Below are 22967 nucleotides of genomic sequence, written 5' to 3'. Positions count from 1 at the left end.
CGTGGTCAATCCGAACACGTGTTTACCTCTGAATCACATCCAATTAAGGTGATCAGATAAACACGCCGACTCCGCAATCACATCAAATCAGGGACAGGATGCAGACGGTAAACTGCATTTCCAGGCAAATAAGTATTTCAGCAGGAAAGGCCCTGACTAATTTAAATATGTATCTAATCTTTGTTTAATCCAGTATAATTTTGTGATTTGCTGGTGGTGGAGGCTCTGCAGTCACCACGACAAACGGCGCCGCTCAGATGTACAATAACTGGAAGTGACAGGAAGCTTGTGCACCAACAAAACCCAAAAAATTCCTCTCCCTGATCCTGATGAATTTTCTTGTATTTGTTATTTAGTACAGAGATGGTGCTGCAGGTTTTTTTCTTTCCTGCACTCACGTGTCTTATTACAGAACAAGACATGAGCCTGGACCAAAACCCAGGTTTTAACACAATCCCCGAGGCATGCTGCAGAGAATATACCTATTACTGCTGGAACAGAGAGCGAAATTCACGGCCTTATTCCTGGCAGACAATGCCCGAAAGCTAGCTGTTATTCCCACAGAGGAAATGTGTCAGCTTTTAATGGGATTGTCAATAGAAATGCCTTTCCCAGAGGATCTGAGGAAGATTGACATTGTTGTTTGGACTGTTACGCTCCAAACAGCAGGTTTCACACATTAACATACCAATCTTATCAACAGTCTCAACAACGTGTGTCTATCTACACACATGCTTGTTGTCTCCAACCTTTATTCTCCATTCTCCAGTCACTTCCTCTCACTCCTCTGGCTGAAACAGTTTCCCTCCAGTGTAATGACAGGCGACTAGGGAATGACATAAATTATCTGGCGGCCTTATAAATGGGCAAAAGTGACACATGAATAGCTTTCATCATTACCCTCCCTCTCCGTCCAGCTCCCTTTGCTAATTCCCTGTATCTGTAACTTCCACTGTAACACAGTCTGGTGTTATTATGTGTTGACAGGGCTGCTGTTTAAAGTGGCTCGCCATATATAATTCATGACTGGAACGGCCTCTCTCTCCCTTTCTTTTCTGACCATCAGCACTTTCGCCCGTTGTAATGTTTCTACATGTCAGGGCAGGCAGAAATGGGGACCGCCAGCTGGGCGACAGACAGAGAGCCGTACGCTCCTCCAACACCCCACCAGCATCCCGACTTCCACTCAGATTCATGCACAATCTCCAATCCCTCAGTCCTCACAGCATGGCACCCACCAATTACTTCGTCAGACCCAAAATCCTCCAGCAGAGAACATTCAACTGAGCACCGTCCAAGGAGCAAAAGTAACTACAGAAATCTGTGCCACAAACATCATAAGAGACACACTAACCTATTTTTTACCTATTAACATTTAAGCATTATTGTAAAAAAAACCAAATGAGCTCACAGTTGAGGCAGAAACTCTCACATCTCATGCCAGTGGTATGTTTAGCTTCTGTTTTTCAGAATGAGGATAAACCCAGTTCTTGCCATCACAAACTCAATTTTCTACTTCAGTTGAAGGTTTTCTTTTTGTGTCTACTGAAGAGGATAAACACGCTAGAAGATATTTTCCCAAGAAGCACCCCTCTCTCTGTTCAGAGCCATAAAGAAATCCAGCAAACCAGTGTCTGTTTGCAGCCCTCTGACTTAAGTGTTTGAAGAACTTCACAACCGCCGCTGCGATCAAAGTGGTGCAGAAACAGACGCATCAACATTCACCGGAGCCAAACTACAGGGTGGCAGTCCCACCCAGCGCTTGATATTCAAACAATGTTTAGGTCTTGTTTTTGAGGTTTAAATTTTCCACATGGTGCAATGTTACATCAAAAGCATTCGCAAAATGCTAAATGTATTTCCTTTCAACTATTTTATAGGAGTTTCTCTATGAATGGAAGTTACTCCACTGTGTAATTTATATAATGGTATGCGTTCATATTGTAAGGAGGTTTTTAGTGACACTTTACAGTATACAGAATTTAGATTTGAAAAAAAATCCTGCTCCTATTGGAGAAGGAGGATAGAATAGACAAATTTTGCGTCTTTTATAAGTGTGGTTGCCATGAGGCTGTTTTCCACTGGAGGAACTTTCAGGTCCTTTTAAGGCAGCAAAAACCTTTGTGCAGCTCCAACTGCAAGTAGCTGCCCTGTGGAAGTTCTTTCAGGAACATTTTTGGAGAAGAAGAAGTACCTACACCTGTATAGCTACTACTGTGCGAGTCTCAACACTGATTGGTTAATCTAAGAGAAGACGAATGTTGATTGGTTAAACTCAGCAAAGACAACAAAAGCCTTTTTTTTATATCCTTGTCATTTAGAAATCTTCTCCTTTTTAACACTTTTAATGTAAAACGTAAAAATGTTGTTTTGGATTGCTTAAAGTTGTCATCACAGTCGAAGCTGTTGGATTCTACACTGCGATGGAAACAGAAGGGCTCAAAGTGCTGAAAACAGGGCCAGCAAAGATTTCTGCCATGAATTCTTGCGGTGGAAAGTCTCCTAGGATCTCTGTACTGTCCTCAGCTTCTCTTTTGTTCTCGCTTGTGTTTCTTAGAGCATTTCTAATCCCACTGTCTCCTGTCTTTCCCCTGTCCTCCCAGTATCTTCCCCCTCACCGGTTCTGTCAACCCGTACACCTCCTTTGGTTAAAGTTCCCGAGTCTCATGTCATTTTTGTTGTCATTTCCCATATCATTTTGTTTTCACCTTCCTTGTGTGACTTTGGTTATTTTACGTCCTGCGTATTCCCTCTACTGTGACTGTCTCTTTGTCCCTGATGGTTTTCACCTGCATCTCATTACCTCCCTTGTGTATTCACTCCATGCCTTTTTTTCCCAAATCCCGTGATCAGGTCATCCGTGTTTAGTTGCCTGTGTTCCCTAGCCTGTTTCTTGCCCAGTGATTTCCTCTTGTTTCTCTTTACTTCTTTGGATTATTTCCTTGGACTTCATCTAACCTGCTTCCTGAGGTTTTTGTTACCTCAACCTGCCAGCCTTGTGTCCTTCATTTAGGTTTTCTACCAACAGAAACCATAGGCTTATCTCATGGTTCTATTTTGAGCCTCCTCCTTTCCTCTGTCCTCCTGCCTGTGACCCGGAAATCGATCTTAGTACGCCATCTTAAAGGATATCTCAATTCCTAAAATGCATCTCGAGGAAGGAGGAAGGTTGTTGGAGGAGCTAGGGGTGAGGATGCACAGTTTTGTGGGTGTCTTTTCAGCGCCCATTATGTATAAAGAGGTATGACACAGTGGAAAATATACAAACCATGTCAGGAGCAGCACTGACAAATATTTGTAATAAATAAACTTTTTAAATTAAGAGATGTCGCTTTATATTTTTACAGTATTCTCACGTGTGTCATTCCTCATTTATACTTCACGGCACAAGTATATGTGGTGTCGAATTCAAAACCCGATAAAATGCATGAGATCTATAAATTCTTGTCACATTCTGCCACACTGTGAGCAGAATTATGCGTAAACACACTCTGTAAGCCGTCGTGAACAATGTTGTGCTCAGAGATCATAAAATAAAGCAGTTGGCTGTAACAAAACAATGGACAGATGATGCAGCTGTGCTACACGTCATATTTAATTGACGAGGCTTTAAAACGACGCCTCCAAAGCAAAGATGTCTCATTTTGTTAAATGCCCGTTGCCTCGACTCTTTTCTCCTCGTGTCTCTGTCTTGCCTCCTCCGCTCACGTCTCTGAGAGGAGTCGAGGAGAGGAGTTTAGGATGCACAAACTGAGAAATGAGATGGAGGACATAAATGTACTAATGAGTGTGTTTTCATTAGTTTAATCGAGCCGCAGGATGTGCAGTTTTACAGACAGCAAATCAGTGAGGGGCCCAAATAGATGCTGTACACCTTTAGGCTAATTTGTTGGTGATGTAATAGCCTCCGTGTTTACAGTTAAACCTAAATGATTTATTAATTTTCCAGTTTTACATAAGACGACGCTGACAGAGTGAGCAGGTTGTTTTGGTGTAAACTCACTTGAAGGCGTAGCGCAGGAGGAAGCTGATCTTGCCGCAGTTGTCGCCCTGTTTGCCTTCGCCCTGGTCGCCTTTGGGTCTGTAGAGCTCCGGTTTGATCTGCCCGATACTGGTTACCTGTTCCTTCTCTTCTCCATGGAAATCAGGGCTGGAGAGCTGGTGAGTCATGGGCTTGGGCCTAAACAGACACATAAGAGCTCAGAGGGTGACTATCAAGCAAAGAGCACTGAACACACAAAAAAACAAGGCTGCTATGCAACAGTGTGATTCAGCGGCCCAATCAGAGATTCAGTTTAGCCTCAATTTTTAATTGCCTCAGAGTTTCCACACCTTTTGACAACAATATTTGTGGCTGCATTTGTGTTGGTGTTCTGTGAAAATCAGAAAATGTCAGCTTCATTTTATTCAAGACAAACTCTAGCATAGAATGGTTCAAAGCAAAGTCCAAGAGGCTTTGCTTTTACAGAAGTGTTCATTAGAGGAGAGCAAGATTAAAGGCAATGTTATATACCTAATATGATTTTTTTTCAGTGTTTACAAAAGCAGCATTTTACCAGGTAGAGGCCCTCTTCTAATAATGTACGTTTTTAATCAGTTCTGCTTTAATGATCACTAGCTGGAGGTAGAAGTTCACTCTGGGGATTGACTGATATGGGTTTTTGTTTTTTAGGGCCGATATCAATGCAGATTGTTAGTAATCAAGAAAGGCCAATATAATATTTGGAACTGATATACACCATTTTGTCAGGTACACCTGTTCAATTGCTTGTTCACACAAACAGCTAATCAGCCAATCACATGGCCATAAATCAATGCATTTAGGCATGTAGACATGGTCAAGACAACTTGCTGAAGTTCAAACCGTGCATCGCGATGGGGAAGAAAGGGGATTTAAGTGACTTTGAATGTGGCATGGCTGTTAGTGCCAGACGGACTGGTATGAGTATTTCAGAAACTGCTGATCTACTGGGATCTCCAAGGAATTACAGAGAAAGGTTTGAAAAAGAGAAAATATCCAGAAAGCGGCAGTTGTGTGGACAAAAATGCCTTGTTGCCTTGTTGATGTGAGAGGTCAGAGGAGAATGGGCAGACTGGTTCAAGATGATAGAGAGGCAACAGTAACTCATATAACCACTTGTAACAACCAAGGAATGCAGAATACCATCTCTCGCTTCAACCTTGAAGAAGATGGGCTACAACAGCAGATCACACCGGGCGCTATGACTTTATTTGATAAAATGATGTTTATTTACTGAGTTGATAATTCATATAACAGCGTTAATGTGAGATATTAACAAGTTAAATAAGAATGCTCTTTTATTTGAGTATTCACAGAAGTAATGAGTCAGCTGAACTTTGGGACTCCATTCCCCATGATGCTCGGGCTCAAGTAAGGGAATTTTGGGAAGTCAACAGCACGTACAGGCGCGGAAAAATGTTTAGTTTGTGCTAGTAGCAATTATACTGTGCCATGAGCTGAAGCTGCAGTTCCCTTTGTGTTCGTTAAAGCAGTTTACGAAACAGAAGTCCAGACTGATGTCTTTTTTTAAAGTCACTGTAGAAGCCACTACACCAGGTGCCACTCCTGACAGCAAGAACAGGAAACTGAAACTACAATTCACACAGGCTCACCAAAATTGGAAAACAGAAGACTAGAAAAACGTTGTCTGGTCTGATTAGTCTCGATTTCAGCCGCAACATTCAGATGGTCAGAATTTGGCGTAAACAACGTGAAAGCATGGATCCATCCTGCTTTGCATCAACGGTTCAGGCTACTGGTGGTGGTGTAATGGTGTGGGGGATAGTTTCTTGGCACACTTTGGGCCCCTTAGTATCAGTTGAGCATTGTTTAAACACCACAGCCTACCTGAGTAATGTTGCTGTGTCCATCCCTTTATGACCACAGTGTATCATCCTCTGATGGCTACTTCCAGAAGGATAATGTGGTGGAACGGGAGACTCGCATCATGGATGTGCAGCCGACAAAATCGGGAGCAACTGCATGATGCTATCATGTCAATACAGACCAAAATCTCTAAGGAATGTTTCCAACACCTTGTTGAAAATATGCCATGACGAATTAAGACAGTTCTGAAGGCAAAAGGAGTCCAACCTTTTACTAGCAAGGTGTACCTAATAAAGTGGCCAGTGAGTGTTCCTTACATGTAAAGTTTTGACGGTATGTGATGGCAGAGAATGTCATTCATAACTAGGCTTCTTCATTAATATGGGTGACTATAACTGAACATGTAAAATAGAAAAAGGAGTGATTAAATTAAGATGCTCTGCTGTGTTTGTGGAATCAGCTGAGATTGAAAAGGTATTCTGCAGTTCTGGCTGCTTCTCCTCGGTTTTTTTAAAATAATTTACCATTCTGTCACTTCATTGTCCACTAAGGTCCAAATTTTAAAGCATTATTAATTATTGTTTTCCAGACTATGTTTCAGGTTGATCTGTGGCTGTGTTCTAACTTAGCCGCTAGCTGTTAGCATAGCCTTAGCCACTGTGAGAGAAGCTCATTTCCTGGTTTGGGCTTCTTGTTTAGCTTTTGCAGCTCCTGCATTTCTGAGACTACAGAGTGACAACAGACAGAGAAAGGGGGGCTGTATTAGACCTGAAGTAGGGCATTTATCAATAATCAGTCAATAAAAATACTGATCCCGATAATTGAAAACGTGCCAAATATTGACCACGATAATGAGCCAGGCTGATACTCGGTCTGTCCCTTGTTCACTCCTGTTTTAATTCATTTCTACATCTCTGAATTTTGCACCCAAAACACCAGCAACTAGCAGACTTAAATGAAGAATAAACAAACACACGTATACATCCAGTGGAGTCACACACTGACCGTGGGGTGACCTGCTGCTGGGAGTGGGCGTTGGGCAGGTCTTTCTGGGGTTGAGCTCCACCCTCTGAGTTGGGAACATCTGGAGATGTCTGACTCAGCTTCAGAGTTCCTAGCAGAGTAAAAAAATAAAATGAAATCTTCAGTGACTCTTTTTGCGCTTCTTGTTTTTTAGTACTGCTCTGGTGTCGATCGTAACAGTGGCACTAAAGACCAATGTTTTTGTCAGCATCATTGATCTCATTGATTGTATTACTTTGATTTAACAGGCAGTGATTTAGCAGCAGAGGAGCGGAGGGGGAGGAATGAGCAGACATATTTACAATTGCACAACTTGAGCCAGCATAACAGAGAAGTGAAAGAAGGGTACATCCAACTGCAATAGAGGCAGCCAGCAAATATTTGACTTTGAATAATGATAAACAACCTGCGCCAGAGCTGACAGCCAGCACAAATACTACGTCAGGATGAGAACTCATGTGAGCTGATTTTATAAAATCAGATCCAAAATACCTCTCTGACATCAGAATAAACACTTTGTATCTTAGGTTATCAATCTAGTCAGTGTTTTTTTTGTTTTGATGTTGAGTTTAAATGATTGTCTTGATGTCTTCTCTCTGCATTTGTGTTGCAGCTGCAATGTGTGATTATTTTATTGAGCATATTATATTGTTGGTGCATTTTTTGCTCAAAACAACATCAGAAAACTGTTAAACTGTTAAAATTGCCAGTCTTCTCTAAAGTGTTGGATATAAGTTGGAATATTAAATTAATAAGAATGTAAGACAAGGAAAAACAGCTGATTGAGATGCTGTCACCTTAATTTTCCTTGAAGATGACAAAACAATTATTAAAACTGTTTCAACTAATCAACTAATTGCTACAGCTCAGATTTATGTATTTATTTTTAATAGGGAAGGTTGTTCCCAGCAGCTGTTTCCTGCAAGCAAGCTCTGATAAAACTAGCTGCTGAAGAAGCAGCTAAAGAGCTAAATTTTCACCCAAAACAATCCTAATTCACCAGCTGGTCAGAAACAGCACTCTGAAACTCTTCTGGTTACAAACATGTAGCCTGTAACAAAAACTGATTAATGCAGCTTGAAGGAATAAACTAATCCTGAAAAGAAAATTAACGTGCTGCTGATGTTTCCTGTAATTGAAAGACACATGAACCCTTTTCCTGAGTTTACAGCTGAGTATCTAATGAGAGACAAGGCCAGAAAGACGAAAAGTACGATTCCATGAATGTGGCGACACTGAAAGAAAACCCATTTATATGTACAATAATGGTCAGCATTCATCATACTGGTGCAGCAACGACAAATTATTTTCACAGTATGTACGTAAATGTATTAAACTCTGAGTATATTAAAATGAGAGGTTATTGATGGAGGTATTGCATTACTCTTCCAGGCGCAGTGGGATTAAGTGTGTCTAACGTCTGGGAGCTCTCTCTTCTCACCAGCGTTGTTGGGGTAGGAGTCCATGTCCAGGTAGGAGTGCTCCTGGGTCTCCTGTGGCCCCCCAACAACTCCTCCGACCCCCCCACTCTCCAGCCCCACCAGGTCAGAGAAGTGTGGGTGGTGCTGGCCCTGCTGGCCCAGGGAGGGGTACAGCGAGGACGAGGAGTGGCCCTCCTTCCTCTGCAGCAGCGGGGGCAACAGCGACGAGCCGCCGGCACCTCCGAGGCTTCCGACGCCGGCGCTTCCGGGCAGCAACCCCGATGTCAGGCTCAGGCCGCCGCCCTCCTTGTCCCGCCATGGCAGCCAGCAGAGCTTCCAGGAGACGAAGAGGGAGACGGAGAGGAGGACGATGCCGCAGAACGTCACGATGACCGACAGCAGGCTGACAGAAATCTCTGCAGAGGAAGGTGAAGAAAGGAAAAACGGGAGATTTAAGGAACAGAACTGAGTCATAACTAAAAAGATAATGTACTTTCAACAAGACTGCAGCTCTCTGAGGTTCTACTAATTCTAACACGATAATGTTCAGGAGATATAATGTTTGCAGTGTTCCCCTGTTTAGTGTGACAGTGTGCTAACATCTCCTAATTAGCACCAAACTGTAGCTACAGCTGACGTAGAAGGAAATGTCTTTAGGTATTCAGTCACAAACCATAGTTCTACACAAATTAAATCTGAAAAGCTGAAAGAAAAGTCAGGGGATCACCAAAGTTACAATTAACCCTGAAGGGCATATGAATGTGTGCAGAAAATGTCACAGCAATCCATCTAATGGCTGCTGAGACATTAAAGTGAATAACACAAATGGTGGACACATGTTTGTACAAAAATGTGTTTAATTGATTGAGCAACTCACAGACCTACAATGCCATCTGAGTTATTTTTAGCCACTAGCAGGCATAAAAACAACAACCTCATCAGTATGCGCCTGCTACTTACACTATAACACATCATACATATGGCCAACAAATCAACAGCAAACCACTGCACAATCAACACGCCTCCTTCACACAACATGCCATCGCCTGCCTCACCACAGTATCTACAAATCACACATCATGGAGCAGGAGAGGGAACCTGCTGTAGGCGTAAATTGCAATATGCAGCCATCCCCCGAAGCTCATATCACATTTGAATCCTGAGCTTAAAATGGGGGCAAACGCTGGCAGAGTGGATGTTCTGAGGGAAGAAGAGGAGACGGGGGAGGAGGACGGGCAAACAATTAAAAACAAAAAAAGAAAACCCCCCAACAACATCCACAGTGATGTCTCTATGCAATGTCATCCCGCATTTCCTCATGGTTATGAGCTTTTTAATCTGTGACGGCTCAAGGATTGTGTCCGAGGGTGTGTGTGGGTATGTGGGGGTGAGGGTGTGGGTGTTGGGGAGGGTGGAGTATGACTCATCCGAATGAAAAAGTGTACAGAATAAAAAAGGAAAACCAGAGTTTCAGCACCAGACCGCTGGACAGTTTCAGCTCCAGATCGCTGGACAGTTTTAGCACCAGACTGCTGGACAGATTCAGCACCAGACCGCTGGACAGTTTCAGCTCCAGATCGCTGGACAGATTCAGCACCAGACTGCTGGACAGTTTCAGCACCAGAACACTGGACAGTTCCTGGATCAGCCTGCAAGAGCGTTAATGAAACAGTCGACGGCAACTTGTGTAGTTTGAGTGCACACATCTGCACGTGTCAGACCCTCTGATTTGTAAATTCATGATAAATTCATACATTTGTAAATACCTTATAAATATTCTATGAATATTTATAAATAAATAGACTAAATATACAATGAATATTTATTATAATCCTGGACCATTTGAAGTCCTTTTATAAATAGCATGTTTTGGTCTAATGACTGTCTTAACAAAAGGACCAATCAGAGCCCACAATGAACTATAGGCCCAGAGCCCTGAGCATGAATATTCAGAGTTTGTAAGTAGACCAAGAAGACGGCACGGTGTGCAGATCTCACAGACTGCACACTCTTCTCTACATTGTAGCATCTGGGTAAAATTCTTGCCTTTTTGCCCTCCATCCAAACCAGAGAGCCACCAATTAAGAAAATTCTCCTGTCGTTTGTGTAGAACATAACTGTCTTACTGTCAAATGTTTCCTGAACCCCCACAAAACTCACACAAAGGCCTTGTTTTCTTTACCCCCGTTCCATTAATTTTCTTCACAGTGTCTTTATGGGCATGACAAAGACATAAGCACTGTTAAATCACACAAAAAAAGAGTGAAATTTTATCTGTAGCCGGCTGACAACAAGACTGACGGCAAATGAGTGAAGACAAGACAACAGCAGCCAATCCTCCAGCCCTGGGCTACATCTTCTGGAATTCGGTTTGCCTTCTGTCTCCACCCGCCCTCCCTCGCTCCCTCTCTTCTATATAATCCCCTCAAACACCCCTTGTTCCTCGCTGTCATTTCTTTTCCCATGCTGTCTGCCTCTGCATGCTCTCCTCAGCAACTGTCTTTGTTCGTCACCCCTACCTTCTCTCTCTCTCTCTGTCTCCCCCCATCCTGCCTTCCCTCTGCTTCCTCCCTCTCTCTTTGGTGAATTATTCATCAGTCTGTGTATGTCATTAATCAGCACTTGTTCAAAAGATATGATTGGGGGGCCGTGGAGGTGGGGGGTGGGGGGATGGGCGAAGGGGGACATCGATCTGTCGCGGTGGAGAACAAGATGGGGTGGGAATTGAGAAGCAAGGGATGGAGAAAAAAGGAAGAGAGAGCGAGGTGATCAGGAGACACGAGGGGGAAAGTGATGGAGGAAATGAAAAGAGAGCAAAGGAAGGTAGAGTGAGGTAGAAAACAGCATGAAAAAAACAGACAGTAGTGATGAAGTGGAATGGAGTGAGAGAAAAAACGATTCGATCCACAGAATGGCCAGTAGGGCTGTGATAGACAGAGGGAGAGGGTTGAAAACAGATTGGTGCACATGTTGAAAGAGACATATAAGCTGACTGAGTCCGTTCCCCTCTTTTTGTTTCTCCTCCTGAGCCAGAAGCAGGATGGGAGGACGGTTGATAAAGTCGATACAACTACCATGTGCTGTGTGTGAACGAGTGGAAACCAAAAAGGCAATGATAGAGAGAGGAAGAGCCGGGGAACCAGAGAGATGGAGGAAAACAAGCTGACAATGATTTAGAGCGAAACCTAAAGAGGGGAGGAGTTTGAGGATGAGAAAGGTTAATGTATTGATCTAGAGGGGGAAAAACAAAGCGAGGAGGCAGAGGAGTCGGTTGTGTGTGGTTGGCAGATCAGGGTTTGCTGATAAGACACGGCTGTGATCAAACGTGTGCAGGGACTGTCAGGGGCCAAACCACTCTCCTCCATTTGCCTCTCTGTAGGGCAGTCGCCATACCTTCCTGAACACTGATCCTGCCAAAAGATCCATCGCTAATCCACAAAGCATAAAAAAAGCAGCTCAGCAGTAGGTAGGTGGGTGGGTAGAAGGCCTCTGAAGTGTGTCGTGAAGAGGGACTGAGAATCCCTGTCAATCAGCGACTGATGCAAGCCCACTGAGAGTCGTACATCGCTCCACATCAAACACATCCCCGCTGCTTACACAAGCCATTCACTGACAGCTTTCAGCGGCCGCGGTCCTCCGAGGCATCGCCGGGTTCCATCAGCAAACATCGAAAAAATCACAGCTGGTAGGCGAGGGAGGCCAACGCCTAAAACCATGGCATGACATTTCTTCACAGAGCCATCCAAATCTCCGGAGACGACACACAGCCAATCCGGGCTAATCTACACTGAGCCACAGATCCATGCTAATCTGCATAACAGCACACTGCACTTCCAAACGCCTCAGTGAGAACCCACACACTATACTGTGCATTGTGAACCCACTCCCATGCACCTACACAGTTTGATAAGAAAAAAACTAAATAAAAAATGTAGGTATTTTATTTTATTTTATTTTTTTGTATTTATAAAATTTTTCTTACCAAACTGAGCAATCCAGCTCTGAGGCAACTCTTGAGAATCACTGAAGAAATGGGATGGACTTGTTGTCCCACAGCCATTTCAATCTAGTGCTGAATATTTCATGGTTTTTTGTTCAGAGTGCAGACTACCTCTAACCACCCTTAAATATGAGCACACTTAACACTTCTCTTATCATAACTTAAAGTCTAGAACGGATCCTGTTATGCTGTGATGAGTCAATACTGAAAATTCCCAATTTCATGATAAAACATGCAAGATATTATAAGTATTATGGGAATGTTTTTTATTCTTTCAGGTGTAAAGACTTCTTCAGATCATAACGGGATACTCAAATTTTCAATGAAGCCCAAATTGAAAAGAATACATTTTGAGTGGCTGATCAGTTTCTTCCAGAAATACAACAAAATGTCTTTTAGTTTGGAACATTCCCTCTCTGTAGGCTTGGAAGGTGTTAAGTTCACATTTCCCCCGCACAGTACAGCTGTTGTGGTCTTCCTGAATACATTAAACTGGAAATCAAAGCTATCTTTAGCCGTCTTCTTGGTGGGAGAAAAGTATGATAACATACCGAGCTGCCATGTCAGGCTTTTTCATATTTAGCAACACTTTGCTAAAACTGCGAGTGTTTGGAGCAAACTGAGCATATGGCTGCGCAGCAGAGGAGTTATTTATTCTGCGGGAGATGATTGAGAAGTTTTGATACTTTCTCCACTGTGAGAGCTTGTTATAATTGCAGCACATTTAAACTGACACGTCTCAGGCTGACCACAGCTCTTGTTGTGTATCAAGGAGGAAATTACCACATTCTACAAGCCACCTTTCAAGTGTAAGCCTTTGATACTAAAAGGGTGTTTTTCTGGTGAAGCAAGAGGCAGGTTTCACTGCAAGCTTTTAGAAGAAAGAATCAATCTTTACGCATCAATACATCTTCAAAATGCTTCCTAATACACTCCAGGTGTGTGAGTTACCTGCGTCCAGCTGTCTGTTGCGGCCCCTCAGCAGGTAGCTGAACTCCTCGCACCGTTCGCTCTGGCTGTAGCCCCTCGGAGAGTTGAAGCACAGCTCCTCCACCAGCACCAGCGCCTTCTTACACAGGTCTTCATCCCAGTCCCCCGACATCCTCCAATCCGCATCGCACTCTCACCAGCAGTCAGCCAATGACAGCGCAGCCCTCGCCGCCCTCACCGATTGGACGGCGCTCGGGTGAGAAGAGTGTTGGCCCGTCCACCTTTTACAAGGTGTGAGCCGAGAAAGACGAGGCAGAGGAAGCTGAAGGAGGAACACGAGGGGCTCGGCTGGGCGTCTCGGTCTGGATCACAGAGACCAGCGTGACATGCTCATGCGTGACTGAGCAACACCCTCCCCTCTCGCTTTCCCTGAGACAGATAAGGGGAGAGAAACTGGCAACGTGAGTGTAAGGACATAAAAGTGTACAAATCAAGTTTCTGGCAGATTGGTCACCTTAGCCATTAAGTGAGAACACGGATGCCAGAACCATCAGTGTGTCCCTGATAGATCATTGGCTCTGGTGCTACATAATATTGCTTCAGCACACATCATGAGGAGCGATACTAGGAAACTGGCATTATGTAAAAAGTGAGAAAATCTGATCTTGCCTCAGACACAAGGAAATTCTAAGAATCCTGATGTGTGATAAAGTCTAACACATTTTTCCCACTTCCCACCTATGTGGTCACTGGTTACACCGAGGCGTCTGTCACTATAACAGGCCTACGTGTTGGTAAATTTTTACATTTTTGCATTTGCTAGAAATTACTTTTCCATAAAAACTGCTAACATGAAACATCAGACATCCCTTCAGGCATTGTACTTTGCTACTGCATTTTTAAAATGCTTTGAGAATCACAAGTGAATTTCCAATTAACTCTGCTGTATAGAAGCTCTTGGATAAATGAAGGCACCATATAGTTTATGTATGGCAGAAAGAACCTAACGGATGAGTTAATGAGGCCTAAATTACCTGTTATGGTATAAATAAAGTAAGTTTGCTTAAAAGTATTAAAAAGCAGCTAAAAGCTTTGTGTAGCTGTGCACAGTGGGATGCTGATGCTAAATCTCTCAGCCCTAAAAGCAACCATTTCACATTACATTAAATTGAATTTCCAATTAACAGGTAAATGTACATTGCTTACCACTTTGGGAAATGAAGAAAGTGAAAAATAGGAAGCATTATACAGGTAAAATTGTGTACTTTATACAAACTCTGCTACACTGATGATTCATTTTCTATTTCTATTACTTAAACCTCAACCTTCTTTTGAATAATGCCAGATTCTTCACTCAGCACGGTGCACACATAATTGCAAAGAGCCCCACTGTCAGTTACCTCCTGGAGATTCAGTGATTATTGTGGTGTCTGAAACTGGCCAATGGGTTGATCATCTTGAAACTTTATGTAATATTATAAACTAAAACACTTTTTTACTGTAATTACAGAGTAATTTAGATAATTCTGAGTCTCTGAAACACAAATATATTGAACCCAGAAAAACAGTGAATGAGTAAGATTTGGTAATGGCTCTTTCTTTTCTTAACAAATGCCAGAGTAAGATTAATGCACAAGACTCTTGGCTGAGGGAACCTATCAGCTAATTTAGATTTAGCTTCACATTTTGCTCTATAGATCCACTGTACTGAATGAAGAATCCAAATTAAAGCATTTCATTAGTTTTAATAACATAATGAAGAGACAGTTTGTGCGTTTTACCTTTATTGAACTCAACTCTTGTGGTTCTGGGCCATGTTGGATTTGCAAGCCAGAGCAGGGACACTCTACATCTAAAGCTGTCTTTGCAAACAGATTTGGCTTTGGAAGGCAGAGTTATGCCTGCAGTGCATGCATAACCTTTAGCTTGTTATTTTCCTAATGTTTCCAAGCTCAGAAATGAGACCTGCAGACTCGTGTGTTGTTTCTTCGCTGCCAGCAGAGTTCAGCTCTTAGTCACTTTGCTTCAACAGAATTTGGTGGAACGCATCGGTGTCCCTGGTCTCTCCAACACATCAGCGTGGATCAGCATCAGATTTGTGGAGACTCTTTTTCAAAGCTCTCCAACAACACCTGGAAAACAATATGAATCAATCAATCAATAAGGTGCATGATGACTAACGCAGCCGAGAAAAAACACTACAGCAAGGAGACTAATAATAAACTGAATCCTACACCAGTATTCAGAGGACTACAAACTCTCCCAAATATCCGATTGAGATATAATTAGATGTATTAAGTCTGGCTCCCTTATGTGCACACTCCCTGTCCTTTCATCCAAGAGGAAACAGGCCTTCTTTAGCATACAGTCTTTATTTTTGATCTCATTCTGTCAAAATAAAAACAGGTCAATGCCCAAACTCCAGTTTCTCACAGTCTGCGAGTCTCCGAGGACTGTGACTGAGAATATATGCACTGTTGTGTCTCACAGTACAGATCCACTGCAAACCCAGCTACTATTGGATATGTATCGCCAAAAGATCTTGTACACGTGGTGTGGTTGCAGAATAAATCACCGGCAACAACAATGTTCATGGTGAGAGGTCAACTCACTTTTCCACTGAGCTGTTTCGTCCTTGTAAAGCACTGGACCTATTTCACAAACAAGGTGCCTCGTCAGACAAGGGAAGGACTATTGATCATTTGATGTATGTTGTTCTGTGAAATGTCAGCGTCAGTCTTTGTGCACTGAGTGGCACCTCCCCAGCAAAGTGCTCTTTATGTGTCCATCTGTCTCCCAGCCATCAATCAATCACAGCATTAGGCAAAGACATATTTCACTCAGAACAAGATCCGAAACAAGTAATGCCCCCACTCCCTTTCTAGTCTTCTGTCTCTTTTGCTTGAAGGGAGAAGCACACTTTTCCTCTCTTGCTCGCCCTACGTCTCTTTGGAGAAACTGATTGTCACTCTCTGTCAGCGCATAGGAAACTCAGATAACGCAGAGTCTATTTACCTGTCCATCTTGGCGCAGCCTATTGCCGAAATTAATCCAAAATTAGTGCATCAAAATGCCATCCAGACGCAACATCCTCCACCGGCCCTCCCCTCGGCCCTCCCATTCACTCTCTCCCAGAAAGATAGCAAATCTGTCTGAGTGACTTTAAAACCCAGGATATCTCAATCTGAGGAATGGCTGTCTGGCACACAACTGGCCTGTAAGAGCATCAAGAGGGAGGGAGAGGCGAAAAAGAAATGGAGGAGATAGACGGACAGAAAGAACGATTGTGTAGCAAGAGATGGAGGAAGAGGGAGACGGAGGGGAGAGAGGGATAAGAGAGATGCTGACATTAAATTGGAGGCGAGACAGATAAAGAGGGAGGGAAAAAATTGGAGCAGAGAAGGGCAGAAAAAAAACATAAGGGAAGCTGGCGGTGAGGGTGACACAGCAACAATAGTAATCAAGGTTTTGGGGATGCAATTTACTACAAGCAAAATATTTACGGAGGATGGTCATTCACATATAAATATGCCCTCAGAAACGTGTTGAGGATTCACTCAGATAGCACCGTGCCCAGAAACACACGTTTTTCCTGCCTGTAGCGTACAGAGCAACACTAAACCTCCCACAGACGCTCCATTGACTGCTGTTCTGCCTGGGATCAATACTCTCAGGGAGCGAATACGCCACAACACAGACCAGTCGACCAGTAAGGTCACCGTCCGGCTGGGCGAGAGGAGACAGGACACGGTGCAAGGTCACGGTCTAATCACACCGCGGAGAAAGGAAGAATCAGTCCCGTCCAATCACATCGCAGAAAGAAGATGGGAACGGGACGAGATCGCTCCCCAATCATGGAAGAAGCAAGCCGATCAGATCAGGGGCTAAATCTGGCCAGAAACAATGACCACACACACCCGTTAGTGGCTTTAATGGATATAAACCCAGAATCAAGAGTATATCAGTAAGAAAGAGAGTTCAGACCCAGACAGGTGTCCTTGGCCAAGATACTGAGCCCCTCGCTGGCCCCTCCGTTAATCACTTAGGATGAGAGCATCAGCTAAATGACTCATTTTTAAAAGCTCAGTCCAGCCGTTACATCCTCAGTCTAGCTTATAGGTGATAAAGCAGATGAGGCATTTATGTTTGTATCCCCTTTTAATGAAGGGATCTTTCTTGTATTTGCACAAGGAGGACAGGTTTGAAGCAGCCCTCAGGTGCACGGCGAGCCGAGACATAAAGTATCCAAACATTCGGTTACAAATTAGTGTGAGGAAGCACAGCGAAAATATGAAAACAACCCAACACAGCACACAGCATTGCTTATTGCTGGGGCAAACACTAATAAATATTTATCTAATATTGAATGCACTCCCTCAATTTTTTTTGAGCAGTTGTATTGGATTTCTAATTTTTTCTCTTTTTTTTTGTTGATGCAGCACTCCTCACACATGAATTCCACCCCTCAGAAACAATAAATAAAAAATCCTCGAGCATGTGAATTTGATAAAACCCAAGGGGGCAGGGTTTTTTTTCAGAAACAACCATCGTGTTAGAGAGCGCAACTGAAATCTGCATGTGGAATCTGTCTCTGAGGGAAGAATCACACACCTCAGCTAGGTTTGGGAATTACAGTGATAAGGCATTTGAAACGCTGCTGTCTGTTGAATGAGAAGTAGGAGACAGTCAGCTGCGCACTACAAACCTCTGATCTATTGCAACCCCATATCATCATTTGGCATTTCATTTTCTAGACAGATTATATATTTGTCTTTGTGTTGAAGAAAATACCTTACATGTGAGCCTGTTACAGTTTTAGTTCTTCCATTTCCGAGGTATCTGGATTCATTATATCAGCTGTACCTAGTGCTGGGCGACATGGAAAAAATCATATATCACGATATGGATTGTTTTATATCACGGTAACAATATATATGACGATATACCACAACAAAGCATGTTTTCAGTTATTCTCTGAAAAGTTTGACAAAAATGTCATTGCTTACTTTTCTCCATGAAACTTCAACCTGTTGCAAGGGCTGGACCCGAATATTCGGCCACCATGGTGGTATGTGGATATTAATTTTGAGATCCGAATATTCGCCCCCTCCTACCTCCACCCCCACCCCCTCGTCGGGCGTTGCGAACCGAGCCGAAAATTCGGCTCTTTCCTCCGTTAGCTCACCGCCTCTGACCGCACGGACCGAACCGAATATTCGGGTCGTTCCTCGGATCGTTCCTCGGATCGTTCCTCGGGTCGTTCCTCCCTCCGTCCGTCCCCCACCTATTCAGGTCAGCCCTACCTGTTGCGTATCCATCGTTCAGCACTCATGAGTTAAGTAACATAAAGCATGTCGCAAACCCACGTGAGAATCAAAGAACGTAAAGCAGCGTCGTGCAGCAAAAACCACAAGACGGACTTTCTTTGCGAAAAATCTTTCTTATTCTTCTTTATTTTCACTTATATAAACTTAGAGTATGCATAGTGACAAGAAAACACTAATACAATCGCCGCAGGCTATTTAATATGTATAAAATGATATATTTGCTGTAATAATTGATACAATTAGGTTAGAAACCATAGAAGAGAAATGGCACTATAGACACTTTTCTATTGTTCTCACGATATGTATCGTCATATCGCCCAGCACTAGCTGTACCAGTGGAAAAAACAGCAGCATTACCTTGAGGTTTTTCTGAAGTTAATTTTAGAGCTCACCTGCAATCATGGAGGTTTAAGTTTGCATCCTTATTTGCTCTTCATATAAATCTCTTTCAGTCCCCTCTGATTCACCTCAACTCTCTTTATTAGGCCTGGACTAATGGGAATGATTGTTTATTGCTAAAATGTCTAACTATTTTTATGAGGGAGAAACTGAACACCTTCATAATCACAAAATTTGAACTGAGAACAGTCGGATCCTTTTTGTGTGAGAACACAATGCTTCTGTTGACAAAGGAGACTAATCCATTGGATATACCTAATAGGATGATCTCATTGAACCTGCTTTCAAGTCCTTCTATCTGCCGCCACGCTCTTTCCTTTGTTTTCATCTGTACCTGGAAGTCATCTTTAATTGAACCTTTCATTCCTGCCCTGAATGCCTTTGTTGCTGGGTTGTTTTTGTTTCAAAGTCTGCAAATTTGCTTAAGTGTTTAAGTGAATTTCACACTTCCAATGTCTGCGACTTCATTGCAGTTTTCGCATCAGCGGTGTTTCCTTTGGCAACGCGTCGTTTCCAGTCCGCTGTACTCCGCAGACTGGCGACTTGGCCCTGTGACCTCTTCCTCTCTGTTCCAGACTTTGATGCTGTCTGCTCTGCTGTACCCTGCTGGGCCATATCATGTTGTGTACCACCTCAAATCGATGTACTCGTGTAGCCTCAGATGATCCGCCATTCCTCAGGACGACTCCTGATTCATAGAGGTCGTGACCTCTCTCCACCAGTGCTGGCATATCCTCCTTCTTGTTTTGCATCACTTCCTTTTGAGGCCACAGCGATGTCTGCCCGAGACAATGCTATCATCGCTCCACTCTGCTCATTCGACTGTGACGGAATGATGCACAGGGGTAAACAGATAGGGCTACTACAACACATCTTTTTGGTTACTCCAGTGGAGCGGCACTGTGTTTCACCGGGACAGAGACGGCGTTGTATGAGGCCAAGATTGAGCATGGGGATATTAATGTCTATTGACTAGAGGTAATAGCTTTGCTGAGCCTCAGCCTCGAGGTTGTTCCAATTTAGCCTGTCCTATAATAGCTCCTGGACACCCTCTCAGCAAATAAATAACACAAGGTGGGTGAGATCGAGCGTTAATATCTGCTTAAGACCATATATCTCCATAAACATGCAATCAAACACCCCTTCACGTCCAAGAAGACACTGTCTCCTTTTATCTGCACCTATTTCTGTCCCACATTCACACATATCAGGGGTTGCTGTTGGGGCTTTCACAGCTTTCTAGCACTCTGTGCCTCTTGGAAGCTGCAAGTGTCTAAATTATCTATAACATGGGACAGGAAACAGAGAGCAAGTGGCTATAGCCAGGAACCCTGGGATACTGGTGCTGCTCTTCCTGTCTCTTGCACAGCCAGTGGAGCTGCAGAGTGGGACCTATTTACAGACAGGGAGTGTAATCACACACACGCACACGCACACACACGCACAGACAACGGGCCGCCTTCACTTCATTTTTTCACCTAGCGCTATGTCAGAGTCGGTGAGTCAGTGTGTCTCTGTGTTTTCTGACCATTTGCATAAATGTGGTTGTGTGGTGGGAAGCCAGGAGCCTCTCCGATGGTCATGGTGATGGTGGGGGGGGAGAACGGGGCGGGGTGGAGGTGGGGGTGTGAGGGTGTGGGTGGAGGGGGGGAATTACGCACGTCTTACGCACGTCAACCTGTCTTCTGTGTGCTTTTCTGCGTGCCCGTGCGCGCAACCCCCTCTCCCCACGCCACTGTCTGTTCTATCCAATAACGCTCGCGTGGAAACGAAGAGAGAATAAAAGTTCAATCATTGTCACCAGTGGGGGATCGCCGACATTCATACACCTGTAATGCAAACACGAGCCTGTGATGTGCTGTGCAGCCCAGCGCAGCCTACATTGCCTTATAGACTGCCTCCACGCAACATGCATCCCACTGTATGCTCGAAATATTTACCAAGCAACGGCAGAATGCAATGTAGAGGAGCCGGGGTGATGCACGAATAATGTACATTAAATATTGATGGAAAACAGACACATGCTGCTAGATTTGGGGCATATTCAGCAGAGCCCAGTGCGGGATGCAGGATCAAAGGAGATATGATGCGATTAACGCTCACATCGCAGATATCACAGAGCCGCTGCTGGCTTCAGGAGCAACCAAAAAGGGGGGAATCTTCCTACCTTGGCGTTGCAGAAACCCACTGTTCTCCTCCTCTCTTGACCAGTTTCCGATTTACGAGCCTCTCCGCTGTTTTAGTCAGATGCGACGCTTGTAAAGGGGCATTCCGCCCTCTTTAGGCTCTGTCCACCCTCCTCCTCCTCTCTTCTCTCTCTTTCCAAGACGCACCGAGCAATAAGCCCCGCAACCGGGATGGCAGAGTGAGAGGGAGAAATGAACAATATGATATCTCTCCCCTCCCCTCGTTTCTCTCCCGTTTCCTGTGTTCTTCTCTTATATTTTCCCCCCTCCTTGTGTTTTTTCCTCCTCTCTATTTCACTATCCCCTCCCTCCCTCACTCTCTCGGATGCTCGCTCCCTCTCCGTTTTCCCTCCCTGTGCTCTGAATACTAATACTCTGTCTCTCCTCTCTCTGCCTGTACAGCCCGGCCAGTGCTAAAGACATACTGATGTATGTGGGGCGTGTAGAGGAAAGAAAGAGGTGGAGTGTGTGCGTGTGTTTGCGTGTGTGTGTGTGTGTGTGCTGGTTGTGAGTGTTGGTGGGAAGCAGGCATGGAGGGTAATGGCCTCTCTGCAGGGTACATGGGTGGGTTAGAAGGGCCCAGGATCTCGTTTGGTCTTATTAAAGCCATGATTAGATAATAATACTCCTGGCATGCCCCTGGAGAGGTGATGGTGATGGTGGTGGTGGTGGAGGGTAGGTTTGGGGAGGAGGGGGGACATAAAATGTTACTGTTTTTTTAATGGCAGCATCAGGAAGAAGAGGAGGAGTGCGAGGAGGAGGCGTTGCTTGGATGTCAGGTGAGCAGAGATGGGAAAAAGTATCACGGCTCTTTTAGCCTGTTTGCATGTGTGCTGCTGTGTTTTTTTTGTGTGTGTGTGCACCATGGAAACCTTCAACGAGAGGAGCAGCTGAGGTATACAGAGGCCATGATCTAGTTAGAATGAGACATGGTCTTATTGGAGTCATGATTAGATTATGATATTCCTGCAGGCCTCATATAAGCAGAGAGGGGCCACATAAAAATGTTTCTCTGTTTTATGGTAACATCACCAGCAGGATAATGAGGACCCTCCACGGTTGGTCGGAAATCGGCTTAGGCTTTTGTATCAAAGCGGTTGTTTTTTTCAAATTGGCGTCCCTCAGGGTGCCCTCTGGGGTCTGGGGCTCGTTCCCCACGGAGGAGGGTGAGTCGACCAACAAAACGAGGACAGCTGTAATTCGATTATAATTGAATTTGTACATCAAGCAGTGGGAGGATGTAACAGGAATGTGGTTTTGATATCTAGATGCCACAGTCTGTATTGCATCACATCCATCAACAGAAATCTAATCAGATCTATCAGATAAAATAATTAGGAGATGGTCCATGGACCTAATGGGGACGTCATCCTATCCTCCTGGTTAACAAGTTAAAAAAACATGTGTGAACCCCTGGATTAGAGGTTTGTGCTCTGCTCACTCCTGAGATGGTGCCAACTTTAACAGTTATGTAAGGCAAGTCATCCCTCTGCCCCTCAAGATGTTCATTGCATATGGGCCTGCCGCCATATTAAATTAGAATGGTGAGCAGAGAGTGCTTCTTGTTCTCTGTCTGATGTATGGCTCAGTTTTTCAGATCACCGTCTCCTTATTTTGGAAACTTCTTTTCGATGCAGATATTTGTGCTTAAAATTTGTGTTATGGTCTCACTGCACAGCAAAATTAGTCACTGGCCATGTTTATAATTAGCAGGAAGCCTGTGCATTAATCATTTTCAGTCAAAAAAGAAAGTCCTCCTACTGCGAGTTGTGTTGTCAAGACAGAGGCAGGCACCTTCATATTTAAAGACAGCGCACTGATGAATTAATCATT

The 22967-nt window shown here is 43.9% G+C and overlaps 1 protein-coding gene across 1 annotated transcript in view; it reads right to left on the bottom strand.

The window, feature by feature from the left end:
- Positions 1–21493, bottom strand: part of syt3 (synaptotagmin III) — a 37243-nt gene extending 15750 nt beyond the window's left edge. The window contains exons 1-6 of the mRNA XM_023276544.3: positions 21116–21493; positions 15004–15354; positions 13244–13651; positions 8313–8708; positions 6854–6962; positions 4004–4180 (exon numbers count right to left, since the gene is read on the bottom strand). Of these exons, the coding sequence (XP_023132312.1) occupies positions 4004–4180; positions 6854–6962; positions 8313–8708; positions 13244–13394 (833 nt within the window). The 5' untranslated portion in view covers positions 13395–13651; positions 15004–15354; positions 21116–21493. The remainder of the gene's footprint in view (positions 1–4003; positions 4181–6853; positions 6963–8312; positions 8709–13243; positions 13652–15003; positions 15355–21115) is intronic.
- Between the last annotated feature and the right edge of the window lie 1474 nt (positions 21494–22967).

The sequence above is a fragment of the Amphiprion ocellaris genome, chromosome 19 (genome assembly GCF_022539595.1).
Source record: "Amphiprion ocellaris isolate individual 3 ecotype Okinawa chromosome 19, ASM2253959v1, whole genome shotgun sequence".
In the NCBI taxonomy this organism is placed as follows: domain Eukaryota; kingdom Metazoa; phylum Chordata; class Actinopteri; family Pomacentridae; genus Amphiprion; species Amphiprion ocellaris.
The sequence above is the reverse complement of the archived record's forward strand: the minus strand, read 5'-3'. Positions and strand labels throughout refer to the sequence as shown.